General features: G+C 39.3%; 1 protein-coding gene across 9 annotated transcripts in view; it reads right to left on the minus strand.

Annotated features, from left to right (window-relative positions):
• STAU2 (staufen double-stranded RNA binding protein 2) overlaps nt 1–20217 on the minus strand; it is a 171970-nt gene that overhangs the window by 109905 nt on the left and 41848 nt on the right. For all 9 annotated transcript variants that reach the window (XM_039549124.1, XM_019289110.3, XM_039549127.1 and 6 more), the window contains 2 exons: nt 8508–8667; nt 4827–4934 (listed from right to left, as the gene is read on the minus strand). In XM_039549124.1, coding sequence (XP_039405058.1) covers nt 4827–4934; nt 8508–8667 — 268 coding nt within the window. The remainder of the gene's footprint in view (nt 1–4826; nt 4935–8507; nt 8668–20217) is intronic.

Here is a 20217-nt window from a genome sequence, read left to right on the forward strand (position 1 = left end):
TAGAGCATCTGACAGGCATCTCTTTATAATATCTTCAAAATCAATATAAATACCAATTTTTTTCATTTGATGGAATTATATCAAACCATTTGTTGAAGAAGAGTAATGTCTGAGTGCAAGGGAACTGAGGTAAAGGTACAAGGGCCTTCTTGGTATAATAACTATAGTTTTAACATGCTCAAATGTTCAATCTTAATATTATTACAACATGTTTTGTATTAAAGTTCTTTTTATCAAGGTCATGTCCCTTGCATTATTTAGTTTTGCTGTTGCACTGTAATGAGGTCTCCCTAGGCTTGTATTTCTTTTTTAAGTTCTCTTTTGTGGCAACTTCACCCAGCAAATTACCACAGCATATATCAATAAAAAGACACAAAATTAAAATTAACAGACAACTTTGTTCCATTTTCCCAGAATAAGATGACATCTATGCCAACATGGGATTTTTCTGTTGTAGTCCAGGAGTGTTCCCCCTCTTTAAGATTCCAGGTATTCATTTCAGAAGTGTTTTCAACATTGCCTCACTTGGAAGTTGCCCACTAATGCTTGACCAGATGAGAAGGCAGCAGTGCTTTCAACGCACTGACCCATGCTGAGCCCTAGGATGCTTCACTGCCTGCACCAGAGCTGGGATGAGCCAGGGCCAGGATCTCCTGCTCTCACACACAGTCGGGCTTCGTATCCATGCTGAACACCTTCATTGCACTGCAGCGTTTCCCACTCTATTTTACAGTATCTCAAACCATCCCTGTACTTTGCTATCCAAGTATTACAACATGCTTGCTGTAAAACATAGCTAAATTAACCGTACTAAGGTCCTTAATCTTTCTGTGGTTCTACTAATACTATTATATAGGTGTTTGTCTTTACATGCAATATAACGTATTAATAATATATACAAAAATGTCTACACTGACCAGATGAAAAAGGACAAAATAACTTGGTTAAGAAATATAATTGCTGAGTTCCTAAGATATTAGTTTTATGTAAGTTTTCTCATATTTATATAAATGCACACAAATATATATATATATATATGAGAGAAAGAATGTTAATACCAAACCAGGTTATATTTTCATATACACAAAAACATATTTCTTAATATAAAACTAATGCACTCTGGTGTGGTTTTCATCTTTTAAATTTTAAGTATATGACACAAGGTAAATAAGTGACTGGAAAACATTAAAAACTGTATCTTTGTTAGTGTGTAAATGGAAGAAAGTCTGTGTTGTCAATGAAACGAACCCCATAGGATTCAGATGGGATCTGGCTCAAGCTAAACATCCAAATTTGGTAATTAAGCAAAAAAATATTTACTTAACAGCATTTTTGGTTAACCCCAGATGTTAGATCTTTTTATTCCATATGATTTCAAACAGTTGTGCTATGAGCCTTGGGACAGAAAACACTGAAAAGAAATTCAACCTTTGCTATCTAAGAACACTATACACATTAGGATATTAAACTATTTCCTCAGTTGAAAGATAGGACCTGTGGACCTAATCATGGCTAATTTAAAGCTGAGAATTTGATTACGGGTGACAGTTCAGTACACTTTTCTTTTTCTGTTCCATGGATTTTAAGAATAATTACAGCAAGAGAAAACACATGGGGCCAAGACACATCTAAGGTCAAGTTACATCAAAAATGAATTTGGCTCAACTTAATGAATCATGCTGACAAATGAAAAACAGCAGTATGCTTACAGTGAAAGAGTAACACTGCTTTAATTATTAATGAGATGCCAGGTAGAAAATGCAAAAGATTATGACAAGATTAAATGGACATTAAAAAAAAAACCCCCAAAAAAGGGTTTTTTGTCTCCTGGAGGAGACAAAAATCAGATCAAAAAATCCACGTCACCTACATCTACGAATACACAATTATTTATAAGATTTTAAAATATCAATTTATTTCCAGGAGTTTGTGCAGGCAGATACACCAGATTTTCCCAGTTAAAAAAAAAAAAAAAAGGAAGAGTCTGAATGTCGAAGTATAGAACTGCAGTGCGAAGGGTGACCATTCTGCAAAACCCAGCTGAGAGCTACTCAGTAGTCAATCATCCAAAGCCTTAATCCCCAGGACAGCAGAAGCCAGATAGGTGTGAAACTTCCTGCTGAGAACTACTCTCCCAGAGTCAGCAATTTGGTTTGTCCCTGGTTCAAAATGCAGAATCTCTGTCTTACTGTGATAAGACGGGGACATGAGACCACTTTCCAGCAGAACACTGGACAGGGATGGAGGGGCAGAAAATCCATCTGTTCAGGCACTCTATGCCTTCACTTCTGATACTGAGAATGAAAAAATCATGTTATTACATTTGCTATTCTAAGGAAATAACACTGCAATCCAAAGAAACATATTGAAAATAAAATGACAACCTGAAACACCCCAACATGTTCTAATATCTGAAGCTGTTGACCTCAGTTTTGTCTTCCAGGCTCATCTATTCCTTACTGACAAATAAGGAATAAAAAACATATATATTGAAAAAAAAATGAAAAAAGCAAGATTTTAGCCTATTGTCAAGGCAGGAATAAGAAGTGAAATGACCATTCTACAGGTACTCCAACAATTCTGACAGCAATCACTTTTGTATTCCTCCTTAAAAGCTGTTCATTGGGTACCCCACAAATGCTTTAGAGCAGTTGCATTTTGACTTATATGTTGATGAATCAAGGTTAGCTAAGAATGCACCAGTGACAAGTACAGAATAAAGCTTGTTCTTTGTTGGAACTGAAAGTTTTTATTTAACAACTTAATAGATAGAAAGTCCTTAAAACTCATCCTGAAGTTCCTAGACAATTAAAAACTAGCCACATTACACAAAACAGGACTGTTCACCCCTCATGCAATTCTGAGGACATGTTTACATAGAACTCTACATATATTTATGATCATTACTTTGTTGCATAACCCAGCACTGTTGGAACATTGGCTAAAGCTTTGTCAGATGAAGAAAAGGCAAATCATTTTATAGCTACCACACACAAAATAAAAGCTAGAAAAAGCTTTGATGCCTGCCTGGAATAACACAAGACCATTAGTAAATAAAATCCTATTAGAAACATCACATCCTGGGGATTATCCATAATTGCTTAGCAGTTTTATTGAAAAGCAAGCCAGAACCAAGTTCAGTCAAGACTCTATTTGAGAATGTCACCTATACTTAGATTTAAAGGCAGGAAATAACACAAAAGCTGTCAGGAGAGCAAGAAACTGTCCTTTTTCAGTGTTGTTAGCATCCTTTGGCAAGTGACATATTAGAGTTTTCCTGTATAAAGTATCTCTGCCTTCACTCTCTCCTTACCAAATGCTCTCCCTTAAAGAAGCTCAAACAGGACTGAAGAAGACATTCAAAGCACTATCCCTCTTTTCTTTACAACTTACAAGCTCCTCTGTGACCAGTGACCGTACATCTCCTTACATTTTAGTGCATTGATTTGTATGGAACTATTACAAATATTTTTAAATTTTTAAGGTAGAAAACAATGTTTGAAAACTGAAACGTTAATTATGAGCTTCCTTTTTGAAACACAAGCATGTGTTTCCACTATGTCTGATCTTAGCTAAGAGTTAGGTCATAGGCATGTAGTGACAAACTGATACACCAACACTCCCAGACACCCCAGTTTTATCCTCTAGATTTTACATTCTCTTAACATTCTAACTAGTCCATATCACATAGACCATATATATGAAGCATATATGCCTTTGTTATACCGAGGAACCCCTTAGTCATAAACAATGTTCTTTGTCGTTCTTACCTACCTTCTGAGAGATTTCTCAGATTTCTAAGAAGGTCAAAACAGTTTATTTGGCATTGGCCAATTCAGGGACATGGGCCAAACATGTCAGTAAACTGCATACAGCACACTGTAAGGCATGCCACATCTTAGGGATTTTGATTCTTTTCACATGCAAATACATGCCTATACTTTAAAAGGAAAAAGCACTGGAGAAAAAAACCATCACCAGTATAAGCACTATCCATGTCTTTCATGCAGACTCAGTTTCAATGTAAAACAAAGTGCAGAAAAATAAAATAATAGAAGGCCACTTACATTAGAATTTTCTGCATAAGAAAAAAAAAAAGAAGAAAAAACAAACCAGCTTGAAAATCTGGTGCTTCCTACCACAACAACATTAGATTGTTACAACAAGGTTTTGTAAGAACTTTCTCATCAGAAAAAAATTCCTGTTAGTATCACTCATTCTCCCATAGTTACTTCACTGATAGCATTGGAGCTATTCCAAATGCTCTTTATTACTTCAGGTAAACAAAGGTGTCAAAAGTGGGTTCATAGATAAAATCATGTGAAACAAACGAAAAAACTCGTGAAAGCTTAAGTAGAAATAGATAAGCGAAACAGAATCAGAGTGGAAGATACTCATGACTTTCTGAAAACAGCACACTGGAGGCAAAATGTTTCAATGGGAACTTTTCTAGCATATGGATGCCTACAGTTAAAGCAAAGACTTTGGCTAACTCTTTTGAAGATTATTTCAAATCAGATTGAGTGTGGCTATGGATTCTAACCCCACAGCCCTATACAGAAGATGGTTCAACTGTCTTTCTGCCACCCAACTGTTCGCAACCAAATATTAGATCTCTAAAAATTTCTGAAAGAGCATCTGCTTTAACAGTAAAAAGTCATTGTCTTAGACTCTGATACACTGACGATTTTTTTTTATAATTTCCATGAATATTGAAGTCATATTTATCTTATATGAATATTAACTGCGTTGAGTTTTAGTGGTACTTTTTTTTAAATACTTTATTAGCAAGGTAAATATGTAACAGAAAAAAATGTAACACATACCTCAAAACTGACAGGTATATTGCGCTTCAAAGCAATTTCAAACACTACGCTGATCTCAGATTTGTTTGCATCTTTATCCTCTTCTGATTCTTTTCCTGTTTCTCCATTCTGAAAATAAGGCATACATAATCATACTACATTTCTTAGAAGACCAACACAATATAATATTCTTTTTTCCCCCCAGTTTCTCAAAGACTTTTGAATTCTCCTGTCAGGCTGTAAATCAGCATTTTTACATCCATCTCAGCAGCACATTGTCAGACACCTGCTGACTGAAGCCATATATATTGCACTTATGCTTCATAAAAAAGGAACACATAGAGTAATTCATAAATTAATTATAGATGGCAAAATAATGTCTGTAGATGTTAGTCTTATTAATGACATGGATAACAATTGTCTCAGTACACACTTGTTGTGTCAAATATGAGGATCAAACAGATCCTTTGACCTGTTTCTCAGTCTCTCTGTGGGTACCCCTTCTAAGCAAGGAAGAAATCTGTACTTCTTGGAAAGTACAGAAGATTGTACTCCTCTCAGAAGAAATTCAGTCAATCACCCCCACACTTTGACTGGGTCACCAGGTTACAGGTGTCCTCAGCAGGTCCAGCTGGTTAACGGCCCCTCCATCAACTTCCCTCTGGGAGTTATGACCAGTGTGAAAAGGTAGTGACAGAGAACAGCTTGCTCAACACAGAACAGTATTTATTTATCCATAGGAACATAACAAACAGAGAGGCAAAGAGATAAAAAAACAAAAGGCACATGAAACATTATTCTGCCTAAAATTCAGCTTTGCTTTACTCTTCAGGTAAATCTGAATTCTCTCAGACAACCATCAGCGCAGGGAGCAGTCAGAGTTATTGCCTTTTGCAACCACTGCCTTTGGTGTTTGTGCCCCAGGCCACATTTCCTTAATTCTCAGAGGCTTCACTTCCATCTACTTACTTTCAAACTGCAAAGCTCTGAGATACTTCAAACTGGGATCTCTCAACAACCATGTAACTTTGGCCAGGCTCCTAATTTTTTATTAGTGGAGGTAAACATCAAAGACACTTGGGCTGAATTAGGTGGATTCCTGCAGAGCTCCCATCTTACATAACAAAGTCTGATCTAAATCTTCAGCCACCAGCATAGCTACAAAATCCAGATACCACAGTTATAAAACAACATTTAAAAAGCAGAGGTTCTTCACATTAAAATGAAATTGATCAATCTTTTATCTACCATTTTTCAACTCCTAATATATTAATCTTTAAGACAACACAGGGCCAAAAATCCAGCACTCAGCTACAGCATGCAGACATGGAACACTTTTTGTCTCATGAAATTGTTGCAAAATTTTGAGTTTAAAAAAAGCCATTTATGTGCCTGATATTGATCTGGAGCTAAATACAAAAAAAAAAAAGTTACAAAGTTTATAGAACCTCCAGAGAAAGAAAAAAAAAAGAGTGCCGTGAAAAACAATAACAAGGGTAGTTACAATGAAATTATGTAGGACCTCTAGCTCATTTCATATAATGAAATGTACCACTGAAATCAAGAATGCAGGTCATTACTTACAGGACAGGCAAAGCATTGCTTAGGTTCACTGAGAAAGATCAGCAGAGTTAAAAGGATAATATTTGAAAGTAAAAAAGAAATGGGGATATAAAGAATGGGGTACTACTCTTTTGTGAAAAACCTTAGTGAGAATATTACTTGGTATTGTATTCAATTAAGTTCGTGGTTTACAAAGGACACTGATAATCTACAAAGCTGACCAAAAAAAAGCCACAAGAATGAACTACTGATTAGAAAAAAAACCTTTGCACTGAGACACTATGAAAATCAGTTCTATAAAAAGATTCAAAAATACTTAAAAATAATCTTTAAATGTATATGTGGGAGAGATTTTTGATATCTGTTGGTTACATTTAGCAAAGATAAGAAAATACCAACTAAATAGAAAATGAAGCTAAGTGAATTCTAAAAGAAATACCTCACAAGTTATCTTTGAAATGGAGAATAATTAAACACTGGCATAATTTACATAATATAATGCCCACTGGACTGTCAGCAAGCCTTCAAGTCAAGAATGTTTAGGTTTTCTGCTGTACTCTAGTTTAACCAGATTTGTATAGTCTAAATTAGAAATTACAGTTTAAAATTTCATGATTAATACAAACACATCCATCCAGAAAACCCCTCATTGTCCCTTCTGCCCTTACAATTTAACTCCCTGCATATTTTTCCACCAAACATAGTAGAGAACCTAACTGTGAGTGAAGAAAAGGGAGAATCAAGGCTTAGACCTTAGTACTGAGCAATAAAGTTTCAAGCCTTAGTCATTTGACTTCCCTAAGGAAGATAAAATATGTTCAGGAGTGTCTCAGGCACTTTGGATTTAAATTTGATCCTCATTCCCACAACTGACACTTTAATTGTAGGGCCTTTCTTAGCCTCACATCTACAAGACAGCAGAGGTGCTTTGGCAGACACACAATAGCTCTTTTGTGAAAGCAGGTTCACATTCACCAGCAGCCCTGCCCTGTTGGCTCATTGCTTCTTGCTTCTTCTCACCTTATGCTCCTCTACACATTTGTGCAATCAAGTATTAAGATGGCAATACTCCTTTTCAGTGGTTTAACACGGATAAAAGATTTTATCCTTAACTAAGTTTTTTCTAATAAAAGGAAAAAAGGATAGCTTGAAATGGAAGAAGAATATGCAGAAGGCTGCATTAAGGATGGCCATGAAGGCCAAAAGATAGACCTATGTAAGTAACTACTGTGCTATATTCCATGGATCCCATTCCAGTCAAGTTCACTGAGTTACTACTGGGATTACTAGACGGGTACCAGCAGGTCTGTCCTTGCTCCCCAGGAGCACAGTGTCAGTGACTGGGGATGAAAGAAGCTCAACCTCACAATGTAATTGAGGCCAGCCAGAATATGATGTGTATTGGCTCTGATCCACGCCCCATGTTTGAGGAGTGATGAATCAATCATCTTCCATAGATAACCAAGCTGGTCAGTTTTGCTGAAGGAAATAACAGTTTTACTAAGATGGACCGTGTCCCACGGTTAGAGCACATCCCACCAGGGTGTGCCAGCAGCCCAGTGTGCACTTCCCATGGCTTGCAGCAGGAAGGAGCCTGAACCTTGGCACCATGAAGCTCTTAAACTCTATTTCAACCAGCCTCCAGTTCTCTGGAGAGCTACAGTCAGGTCCACACAGTGCAACACTTTGCACTCCTTCCATCATGATCTCAGCAAAGTGATACCTCCAGCCTTCTCCAGGCACCTATAGCTCTAACCCATGAAGTGAAAGAGATGTTTCTCATGACTAACCTGCAACCAGTGCCCCTTAACCTCAGCATAACCAAGCCACAGAGTTTTACTTGACTGAGGATTCAATTAGTCTCCTATCAACACACATCTGCTATTGAGAACCTACAGAATCCCAAGTGGTCTTCAACTGCTCCCAGAGGTCTTGCAAGTACTTGGTTTCTTTGACTAGGAAATGTTACTATATTTTTCCTTTCAACTTAGAAAGACTATTCTGAGAATAATTTTTCTGTTCAATATTTTTTAAAATATGACACAACATTTTAATTTTTAAGCAGCAATATATACCACTTAAAGACATAGCAGAGAGAAAGCAAGTTATTTTAAAAAAAAAGTTTCCTGAAGCACAAACCTGAGGTAATTTTTCTGGAATAGGCTCATTCTGAAGAGCTTGAAGGGCCTTCATTGCAGCATTATGTCTAGCAGCTTGTCGAGTCTTTCCTTCACCAAAAAACTCACTGTTGCCAACAGTTAACTGGACATAGAAAATTTTAGGCACTGGGCAGTGATACCTTGAAGGAAGTCATGAAAAGAAAACAACAATACAAGTTAGGAATTTTACCCATCCATTTAATGTAAAATAGAGTAGTACTTGGGAATAAAACATTATCTTTTCTACCAGAATAAGACCCAGCACTCAAATGCATGGGCTGTTCCTCAGCAAGGCAGTTGGTAACTCTGACAGCAGCTCCTATGTGCAAACCAGCTCTTCACCTACATTTGTCCTCTGCAAGGAGCTCTACTATTTATCAGTCCAACAGCCCAGCTCTTCTCTCTTCTTGGTTTGAGTCTTGAGGAAATGAAACCTAAGGAGAACCAAAAACTCCAGTGGAAGCCCTGCCTGGGACACAACTGTCCCACAGACAAGTGGTACAGAGGAAGAAGGATTGTGAGGTTACTCATGTGAAACCTGTCATCATAGCTCAGCTCTAAGGCTCAACAAAAGCCAGATGACAGAGAATATACCTAGCAGAAATGGATCCTTACTTCTTTTGTTCATATTTTATAGCAATGTAAAAAAGCCCAGGATTCCAGGATTCCAAAAGCATGGACAAAAACAAGGTCCATGACAACAGAACTAGATTTACTCAAAGTACTAGATTCATTAGAACAAAGTACTACATTTTCCTTATTCCTCTTAAAGGATCCTTTTTAAAGTGTGCTCTCTCCACTTTCATCTGTGAACATGGATGGTGACTTTTTTGTATGAAGACATTCTGAATTTTCATTAATAATTGTAACCCAGTTGTTTCAACTGTAAAACAAAATAAAAAGTTACCAGAGAGCAGCACACTTCAAACCCAAACAAGTGTGAATAAGTACTCTGGCCTCAGTGTCCCTGAACTTTGTGCCTAATTCTAAAAATAAATTTATATGGAATGAGCCAAACATAACACTGGCTCCAACATGCCTCTGGCTATAGGGCCTTGGAGGAGTGAGCTAAGTTGCCTTTACGACAAGCAAAAAGCGGGTATTTACTTTGCCCTCTTGTTCACAGTTTAACACACTTACAGAGAATTATTAAGACCTGGAAATGCTTTTGCTTATGTAACATTTTCATTAAATTATATAATAACTCCTGCTGGAAAGGCTTCTGGAGGTTATCCGGTCCAACGCAGCACACAGAATATGGTCAAGATCTGAAGTTACATTGTCTTGTCCAGGCAGTGTCCAAGGTATCATGGAGGTCTCCCAGGACGAAGATACCACAACATCTCTGGACAACCTGTTATAGTGTTGGACCACACTTTCTGGAAAACTATTAGAAAGTTCCTAAATGCCTAATGGAATTCAAACACTTGGCACTGAAATTGTTGCAGATTTGCAGATGGAACAGAAGTCTTCCTTCCAATGCCAAAAATGACCAGCTTCCAGCCTTTGCCATCGCAGGACTCCCTCCTAGCTTACCAGCCCAATCAGCACTGACTCTCCCTGCTCCTGCTTTGGTATGGCTGAGAATTCATGCTCTTGTACTTGCAGGATCTTAGAGACAATCCAATTGATCTCTTCCTCATTTGTTTTAGTGATGTCAGCACAGTTTGCTGACATCTTCCTGCATCTTCTTTACTCGGTAACACAAATCCTCTGACAATGCACACCTCCTGCAGACAAGACCACTGTCTCTACAGCCTAGCTAGAGCTCTGGAGCCAGCTCTGACTCAAGGTCTCTGATGCACCAGGAGAGCTGCTCCAGATGGTGCTAGGAACTGTGCCAGGTGGTGCATCACCAGCACTGCTGAGCACACACCCCATCCTCAGCAGAGTTTCTGACTCCCTTCTGCATCCACTGCTGTGCAATCTGCTGGTTGTCTCTAGGAGCAGTGCTCTAGGCCCTACACTTACATGTGCTTTTACCTGCTGAGGAGGTGCTTGACCCTCTCTAATCAGGAGATGACTGGAAGGAAAGCTCAGTGCAGCTTTTGACCAGGAGTAGTTGACAGAGCTTACTGGCAGCTGCTAGAGCTTGCTAGAAGCCACAGCCTCCTGTAGTTATCTTTTCCCCACAGCAACAGGTACCCTCCAGTTCCTCAAAGAGTTCCCAGGAATCTTTCCACCATTCCAGAAGACGTAGAACTGGAAATGGCTGCATGTGTTGGCTGCTGCTTAGCACAAGACAAACTGTGTCATGCAAAAGCAGTAGGCACCTTGATAGCATGTCCCACCTCATTACTTCACAATCCTCTTTAAATGGAAAGAAATGTGGTAGTGCTGTTAGCAACTACCTAAATTTAGGGAAAATACAATATCCATCAGAAGTTCCTGTTTCCTGTTGAGTTCCTAGACCTACCTTTCTCTCCACTGCATGCAAAGGAGGAAAGCACATGAACTTAATCCACTTTATAAACTCAAATCCCACAACAGGCTTTCTCTTTTTCCCTCTCCCCTCCTCACCTTTTTCTTTTAAAGAGTGTTTAGGGAGCTATTTATGTGATAATAAGGAAAAATGATATTCAGCCTGTGGCTCTAGAGCCTCATGCAGCTCTTTGGCATTGCCAGAATGATTAGGCTTTTACATGGTTTTGTTTAAATTTTTCTTGCTCTCCTTGTCCTCAAGCAGAGTTGTAACAGAGCACTGATAATATGAGCATTGCCAGGAAAGTGCAAAGGAACACCTGAAATCCTCAGAAAAGGAACTAAATCTGTGAGGATATTGGCTTCTCTACAACGAGAAGCATGTCAAAGGAAACAACATCCTCCTCTTTTCAGTGGTGAGGACAGAGACTGTATTAACAAAAGTCTCAAAAGCAATCATAGTATTACAGTCTGAAAGTACAGTGTGACAATTAAACTGAGTTTTAATAATGAATGATTCTGCATCCTGAAAATGTACACTCATGTAAGGAACAAGCCCATGGAAAGGTAAAATTATGTATCTGCCACTGGTCATTAACAAACCTTCCCAGTATACTATATATGAGTTATTAGAAAGGGCTGAAAGCATTAGCAATCTTTGGAATATTTATACAGAATTTGCTATTATTATTATTATGCAATAACATATCAGCACAGTATTTTCCATCTCAAGTACATCTGCATGTCAGCTCTGCACTCCTCAGTCCTCTGTCACTCTGTTCAGCCACAGAACTGAAACAGGCAGGATTTCAAACAGTAACGCCTCACATATGGACTCCTTAGGTCTCTGAAAGTTTTTAGATTTTCTTCATTTTAAAAATATGCATCTCCCTGCATCCTACATGGCAGCTACAAATGTTAGGATTTTCCCCGGAGAAAATTCTTACGTGAAAGAAATTTTCAGGTGATACTGGCACACTCCTCAGAACACAAGCTGACCAACACAGCCAAATGACTAAGTAAGACTAGAAGACAACAAAAGGGCACGTGAAATGATACATTCAATTGGAAGAAAACGAAGCATGATAACAGATAATACACAATAAGTCACATATAACCTATAAAAACCAGCTCATTTTCATCTGGCTCTTCTGGACATTTAAGATTCTTAAAAAGATCCTTCAAATAGGAGGTCTGGAAAGCAGGTTCCCTTTATTCCCTCTAAGTTCACAGCAGCAGAAATCTACTTTTTAGCTAATACCACTAGAACAGTCAACCTGAAAAAGGGTATTTGCTCTGTGACTGTGACCTTGAATGTCAAGTTTCAGCAATGAGTAAATATTTACAACTAGTTATAAACCCCTAAAAACAGGGGTTCATAACAGAAATGCTGACAGACTTTAACTAAGTTGGTGTGAGTGGGCGCCACTATAATTAAATAAATCACCAAGGTCTGTTGACAATTAGAAAACTCATTTTGGTTTGCCACAGAGACAAACAAAAATTCTGTTCATTATAATTTTACTGGAATATGATGTCATAACATGTAAGCATACTGAAACAATCTGCTGCTTTTCCAGCCAAAATATTAATTGCATACTAAGGAGCCCTTGGGGCCTCTTCCTTTTTGGCCATCAAATCCACACACACAAAGACAAATAAAGTATTAGTACATGCATTATGTGTTCATACTGCATTTCCTGCATTTCTCTGGATTCCTCAATGGCATAAATGTTTTTGATAAATATTGTTACTTTCTTCTTAGAAGGGGAAAAAAAGCAAGTGCAAGATGCAGCTCACAGAAACCAGGAAGTTTACTTAGATTTAGCCTCATGTTAAAAAGTCAGTGAGATTTTCTCTAAATTCTAATGGTCAATGAAGTAAAAAAAACCAAATAAACCCAATTACTTCCCCCCTACACAAGTGTTATAGGAAGTAACAATTTCCCATATAAATATTTCCATTTCATAATGCAAAGTGAAGAGGAACTGGGACCATATTTTAGTGGCCACGACAAATGCCACTAAAACATGAGCTATTCTGCAGATGCCAGCTCTGTGCTGAAAGGGTCATTTTCTATCTGGACCTTTTCCATGTGAAGTCAATCAAGCTGGCAGCCCTGCTGGCACTGTTTAATCAGGAAAATGCTGTGAGCTTTGTGAGTGGAGGGGTAGAGAGACACAGACCATGCAGGGGAGTAGGAAACAGCATTTGCTGTGAACAACTTTTTCTCCATTACATTTGAAATTTCTCTAGGGGAGCAAGTTGCTTAGTGCAGCTGTTCCCTGGCTATGTCCTATTTTCCTAAGCAGTCCATTAGCCACGTGCATTTCTTACAGATGTGAGTTCTATGTTTTGAAGAAGGAAACATCCAGTATAGTCACTTTTGTCTTCACACAGTGAACCTTCTGGTTCTTTCAGCAGATCCACAACAACACCTGGGAACAAAGAGGCTCTCTCTTCCAAGTACTCCTTTTGAGAACTACAGCCCATTATTCTTGAAGTGTGTCTACTACAGGCTAGGCTGCCTGATCAAGCGGAACCTAGAGATGAAGCCTTGTTGATCCAAATCCAGGAAGAATCGCACTTGCAGGCTTTTGTCCTGCTGGGGGACTTCAACCCCCCTGACATCTGCTGGGAAAGTAGCAGGGTGAGCTGTAGGCAATCCAGGAGATTCCTGGAATGCATGGAGGATAACTTCTTAACCAGCCTGGTTAAATAGAGAACTTGGGGTGAAAAAGAGAAGCTATCATCTCTAGGCGGAGGGTCAGAAAACTTGGGAGAATTATAAGGATGTAGCAAGGTCATGTAGTAAGAAGATTAGAGGGGCCAAAGCCCAACTAGAACTTGATTTAGCCACTAGAGTTTAAGACAACAAAAAAAGTTTCTATAAATACATTGGCAGCAAAAGGAGGGTCTTCATCATTTGTTAAATGCAGAGAGTAGTGACAGGGGATGAGGAAAAGGCAGAGATACCTAATGTCTTCTTTGTCTCAGTCTTTACTATCAAGACCAGCTGTCTTCAGAGTACCCAGGTCCCAGTGCTGGAAGTTGGTGACGGGGAGCTGAATGAAGCCCCCATAGAGATGGTTAGTGACCTGCTATGCGAATTAAACACTCACAAATCTATGGGCCCAGATGGGATCTACCCCAGAGTTATGAGGGAACTGGTGAAAGACCTTGCCAAACCACCCTCAATAATCTAAAAGCTGTGCTGGTAAACTGATGAAGTTCCAGCTGACCAGAAACTAGCAAATGTAACATCCATCTGCAAGAATGGTCGGAAGGATGATCTGGGGAACAACAGGCCCATCAGCCTCGGTTCCAGGCAAGGTTATCATCCAGAGTGCCATTGCATGGCACATGCAGGACAACTAGAGGATCAAGCCCAGCCAAAATGGATTTACAAAAGGAAAGCCCTGCTTGACCAGCCTGATCTCTTTCTATGACGAAGTGATTCACTTAGTAGATGAGAGAAAAGCTGTGGATGTCATCTACCTGGACTTCAGTAAAGCCTTTGACACTATTTCCCCCACCATCCTCCTAGAAAAACTGGCTGCTTGCAAGCTTGGATGGGTGGGCTCTTTGCTGGTTAAAACTTGGCTGAATGGCTGGGCCCAGAGAGTTGTGGTGAATGGAGCTAAATCCTGTTGGAAGTCAGTTGCTAGTGGTGTTCCCCAAGGCTGAGTTTTGTGGCTGGTCCTGTTTAACCTCCTTACTGATGATCTGGATGTAGGGATTGAATGCAGTAAACTTGCCAGTGACACTAAGTTGGGTGCAGGTGTTGATCTACTCAAGGGTAGGAAGGCTCTGCAGAGAGACCTGGACAGACAATCAGTGGGCTAAGGACGACTGCATGAGGTTCAATAAGGCAAAGTGCTGAGTCCTGCACTTGGGTCACAACAACCCAATGCAGCAGTACAGGCTAAGGAAGGAGCTGTTCAGCAGAAAGGGCCTTGGGGGTGCTGGTTGACAGCTGGCTGAATACGAGCCAGCAGTATGTCCAGGTAGCCAAGAAGGCCAATGGCATCTTGGCCTGCATCAAGAATAGTGTAGCCAGCAGGACAAGGGAACCCCCCTGTACTCAGCATTGGTGAGGCCATACCCCAAGTACTGTGTTCAGTTCAGAGTGCCTCACTTTGAGGCGCTGGAGCACGTCCAGAGAAGCACAACTAGGCTCATGAAAGGTCTAGAAAATGTGTCTTACGAGGAACAGCCCAAGAGAGCTGGATTTGTTTAGTCTTGAGAGGAAGTAATGGCTTTAAGCTGAGACAGGGGAGATTCGGATTGGATATTTGAAAAAAAATTTTCATGATCAGGCTGGTCAGGCATTGGAATAGGTTGCTCAGGGAGGTGGTGGAGTCACCATCCCTGTAGCTGCTTGAGAGACAAATGGATCTGGCACTGGATGTTGTGCTTTAGTCGTGTTGGTATTGCAGTGGTAGTGCTGCACTGATAGTTGTACTTGATGATCTTAAAGGTTTCATCCAACCTTGATGATTCTACTTTATGATTCCTGAGCCAGGTAATAGACAGGTCTACCAGAGAGGATGTGATACTGGATCTGTTGGTCACCAATGCAAGCAAGCTAATCAGGGACATAAGACTGGAGGCAACCTGGGCTACAGTGATCATGCCTTGGTGGAGCTCCATTTCTGAGGGATATGAGTCAGATTAAGAGTAAAATTAGGCTCCTGAACCTTAGGAAAGCAAACTTTCAGCTTTTTAAGGAGATAGTCAATAGGGTCCCCTGGGAGACTGCCCTCAGGGACAACAGAGCAGAACAGAGCTGGCAGATCTTTAGTGAAGTCTTCCACACAGCACAAGAGCTAGCAATTCCCAGGAGCAAGAAATTGGTCAAGGAAAACAAGAGACCAGCATGGCTGGGTAAGGAACTGCTGGTCAAACTAAAGAGAAAGAAGCACATGCACAGGCATGGAAACAAGGACAGGTAACCTGGGAAGACTATAGGAATGAAGTACAGTTGTGTAGGGATGGGGGAAGGAAAGCCAAGGTGAAGCTGGAACTGAACCTGGCAAGGAATGTAAAAAATAACAAGAAGGGCATCTACAAGTATGTTAACCAGAAAAGGAAGGTCAAAGAACGTGTTCCCTGCTGAAAAACAATGCTGATAACAACAGATGAGGAGAAGGTTGAGGTACTGAACAACTGTTTTGCCAGTCTTCAATGGCAATCTCTCTTCCCACACCACCAAAGTCCCTCCTACTGTAAGTAAAGGTCAGGTTCATGACCACTTGAGGAACCTGAATATAAACAAGTCTCTGGGACCTGATGGGCTGCAACACAGAGTCCTGAGGGGAATTAGTGGATTTAGTTGCCAAGCCACTCTCCATGATATTTGAAAAGTAATGGCAGTCAGATGAAGTCCCAGGAGACTAGCAAAGGGAAACATAGTACCTATCCTAAAGAAGGGTAGAAAGGAGGACCTGGGAACAACTTGTCTGTCAGCCTCACCTCTGCGCCTGGGAAGATCATGGAACAGATCCTCCTGGAAGCTGTGCTGAGGCACAGGGAGGATAGGGAGGTCATTTGGAACAGCCAGGAAGGCTTTACTAAGGGCAAGTCCTGCCTGACCAACCTAGTGGCTTTCTACAATGGAGTGACAAAGGAAAAGGCTACAGATGTCATTTATCTGGACCTCTGTAGAACCTTTGACACAGTCCCCCACAACATGCCTCTCTCTAAACGGGAACGAGCTGGATTTGATTAATGGACTGTTAGATGGATAAGAAAGTGTTTGGACAGTTGCATCCAGAATGTATCGGTTAGTGTCTCAGTCCTGATGGACATCAATGGTGCCCTTCAGGGATCTGTGTTGGGACCAGTGTTATTTAGTATCTACATTAATAACATAGACAAAGGGATCAAGTGCACCCCCATCAAATTTGCATGACACCAAGCTGAGTGGGAAGGTTGTCACACCTGAGGGATGGGATGCCATCCAGAGGGACCTGGACAAGCTCAAGAAATGGGCCCATGGGAATCTCATAAAGTTTAACAAGACCAAGTGTGAAGTGCAGCACCTGGATCGGGACAAGCCCCAGTAACAACACAGTCTGGGGGATGAACAGATTGAGAGCAGCTCTGCCGAGAAGGACATGGGGGTACTGGTGGATGAGAGGCTGGACATGAGTGGGAAATTCTTTACTGTGAGGTCGGTGAGGCACTGGAACAGGTTGCCCAGAGAAGCTGTGGATGCCCATCCCTGGAAGTTCAAGGCCAGGTTGGATGGAGCAATCCGGTCTAGTGGAAGGTGTTCCTGCCCATGGCAGGGATTTGGAACAAGATGGTCTTTGAGATCCCTTCCAACCCAAACCATTCTATGATGAATCAGTCTGCCTCTTCTCTTCTAGATTACTTTCACATCCTCCAAAAACATTCTTAATGTAAAGTGAACAAGATATTCTTAATGTAAAGGGAGCAAAGCACACATTGTGTATCAGTTTTAGCCACAGACATCCCTTATTTGAATGCTGACCTCCTCCCAGCTACATAGACGAGAATAAAAAAAGAAAAATCATGTATATTTGTCCCAGACTATTCTTCATTCGAAAGATGAATTCAAAGGATAAATCAATTTTGACCTAGTTCTAGAAAATCCCTAAGCAAAAGAATGTTTAACTGACTACATAAGAATTGTAAAGAATAACCATGTGATGGAAATATATTAACAGAAAGAGATTCAAAAGCATCTGTTCATTTTTTTAAAAAATAGTCATAAAACATAACAGAGTTGCTTCCCATTTTAAGACATAGAAACCCCAAAGCTTCTCTACTTCAAATGCAAGAATGTAAGAAAATCCTGCATTAAGCAGTCAAGATCCATGAGTTGCAGGCAACTGCATAATGTAATCCTCTTTATCTGTTAAGGTCTATTAGAAAACAAATGAGATTACTTGCTTCTGCTGGGAGGATGATCTAGAAGCTGAGTTGATACTTAGGAATCTCCTAATGTTCAGCTTGGCTATACTTTTACATATGTTATTTTGGTATGTGTCAATATTATCCTGTAACTTATATAACTTACCTATTTTTCTGTTGTTTACCCTCCATCGTGAGCTTTCTCACTCCCTATCAGCCATTGCTTTGAAAGGGAACAAGTTAATGTATTTCAGAACTCTTCTGCAGCTACCCAGGGTCTTGATAATCCTTCCATCCCTTCCCCGTACTTGCTCCTGTTCTTAAGCACAAAAGCCAAGAATGGTAGGCAATATACCATATAAAAGGCTAACAGTGTTCTGCATAATAGCAATATTTATGTATCTACACCAGAAATATCTTGCTCAACACATCTTAAAAATCACATTTGTCTCTCCATTAATTCAACCACAATAGTTCTTCTCAGTTTATCTTGCAAATACTTAATAATACAACACTTCTGTTCTGTGATTTCCAATTTAATTACCCTCAGGTGACAACAGAGTTAGTACTACTGGTGCTTATGTTATTAATCTTACATTTCAGACTGGAAAGTCTAGTCTCATTGCATTTCTAATATGTCAGCCCTCTCTAGCACCCAAGTCTTCCTGCCTATCTTCACCTTCCTGTGTATCAATGATGCCTTTTACATCTCATGAACATTTTCCTACTTCTTGTGCAAACATCTTTAAATAAAATAACTTAAAAGGCTGATTCTAAAACTGGAAGAACTGTACTTAATAATCTTCCTCTTAGTTTGACTTTTAATACTGCTGATTATTTTTCTTTTCCTTTCCCACCCTGTATTTCTTACACAAATCCCCTTCTCCTTCAGTTTAATGAAAACATTTTCCTTATCTAATGCTATAAAATGCTTAACTGAATCCCACAAATATAAGATTTACTTTAGTCTCTTTACCTAAAAAATGAGTTGGCACATAACATCTAAGGTTAACACATTAGTCATACACAACCTACCTTCAGTACACAGTAATTTCACGCTGAGTTTTATACTTTTTTGTCTGTTTTTATTAATACTTTCTTTTAAACTTTATTATGAGTCTGGGAATTTTTCATGAAGCTAATGATAATTCCCTTTTCTATTTTTTTTTTCCTGAGCTAGAGGCTATGTAGTTCCTTCAAGCAGTATGAGTAACTAAGTAAAAAAAAAAAAATTGACTCATGTTTCCACGATCACAATATCGAAACATTCCTGAGTGAAAAACAAGAGGGAGGAGGATTCAGTTTAACATAACATTATCTAATGTGGAATCTTCCCAGGAGAATTTGTGATGACAAGACGATAATATTGCCACATCTCTGTTTCTCTGAATTCCAAGTTGCTAAATACAGACATTTGACTGAAATAAATATTTCAATATTTACTCTCTGCATTTACCACTACTTTGTTTACTATTTATAGTAAATACATACAACAAGAAGTAAAAAACTTGTTGCTCATCACAAGTAACTAAAAGTAAAACCAACAGAAAGCTACAGACATTTTAAGTTAAGGACTTTGAACCATCATGGATTAAGCTCAAAAGTAATAGAGCAAACATACTGAACTTGATATGCAGCACTAGTTTCAGAGATGCTTCCATGAACAGTAAGTTCAGGTCTCTGGTTCCACTTTTATTGCTCTCTCTCCCTCAAACTAAACCCTTGAAGTTAAGATGAAGAACATGTGAAAGTTCCAGAAGGGTCTCCAAAACAGCCCAAATACTCTCTCTTAAAAACAAAGAGAAACTAGTGCAAAAGATACGTAAGGAAAAAAAAAAAAGCTTAGGAGAAGTAATAGGGAAAAACCCAGGGGAAAAAAGAATGTCCCAAAGTACTGTATACTGAAGACTAAGGTAGAAAAAACAAGTGAAAAACAGCGAACAGAATCAAGAAGAGAACAGAGAAAAAAATGTTATGTGCCTCTAAAGAAGTATTTTTATCTATCAGCTGAATAACTAAGTAATGAAAATGGTCCACAAAACTTCAACATATTCTTGAATGTAAAATGAACATAGATAATATAGGAACATAACAAGAATAGTGCCTCCACAGTTAAAGACATAGGAAAATGTCAAGTGGACAGAGCTGAATGGAGATGGGGGTTGGGGGAAGGAAAAGATAAATACAAGGAAAAAGAAAAGGTTCTTTTCTGTGACACAAAACCAAGTACAGCAAGAATAAAAGGGGAAAACAATGAAGCTGTGATGCACACTGCATACTTTAGAGGTTAAAGCAGACATCCAGAAGACAAACATCTCAAAGTCTTATCTACTTCAGCTCATAAAATTTCCCATGAACTGTATTACTCACTAATCTTTACAAGCATG

The sequence above is a fragment of the Corvus cornix genome, chromosome 2 (genome assembly GCF_000738735.6).
Source record: "Corvus cornix cornix isolate S_Up_H32 chromosome 2, ASM73873v5, whole genome shotgun sequence".
In the NCBI taxonomy this organism is placed as follows: domain Eukaryota; kingdom Metazoa; phylum Chordata; class Aves; order Passeriformes; family Corvidae; genus Corvus; species Corvus cornix.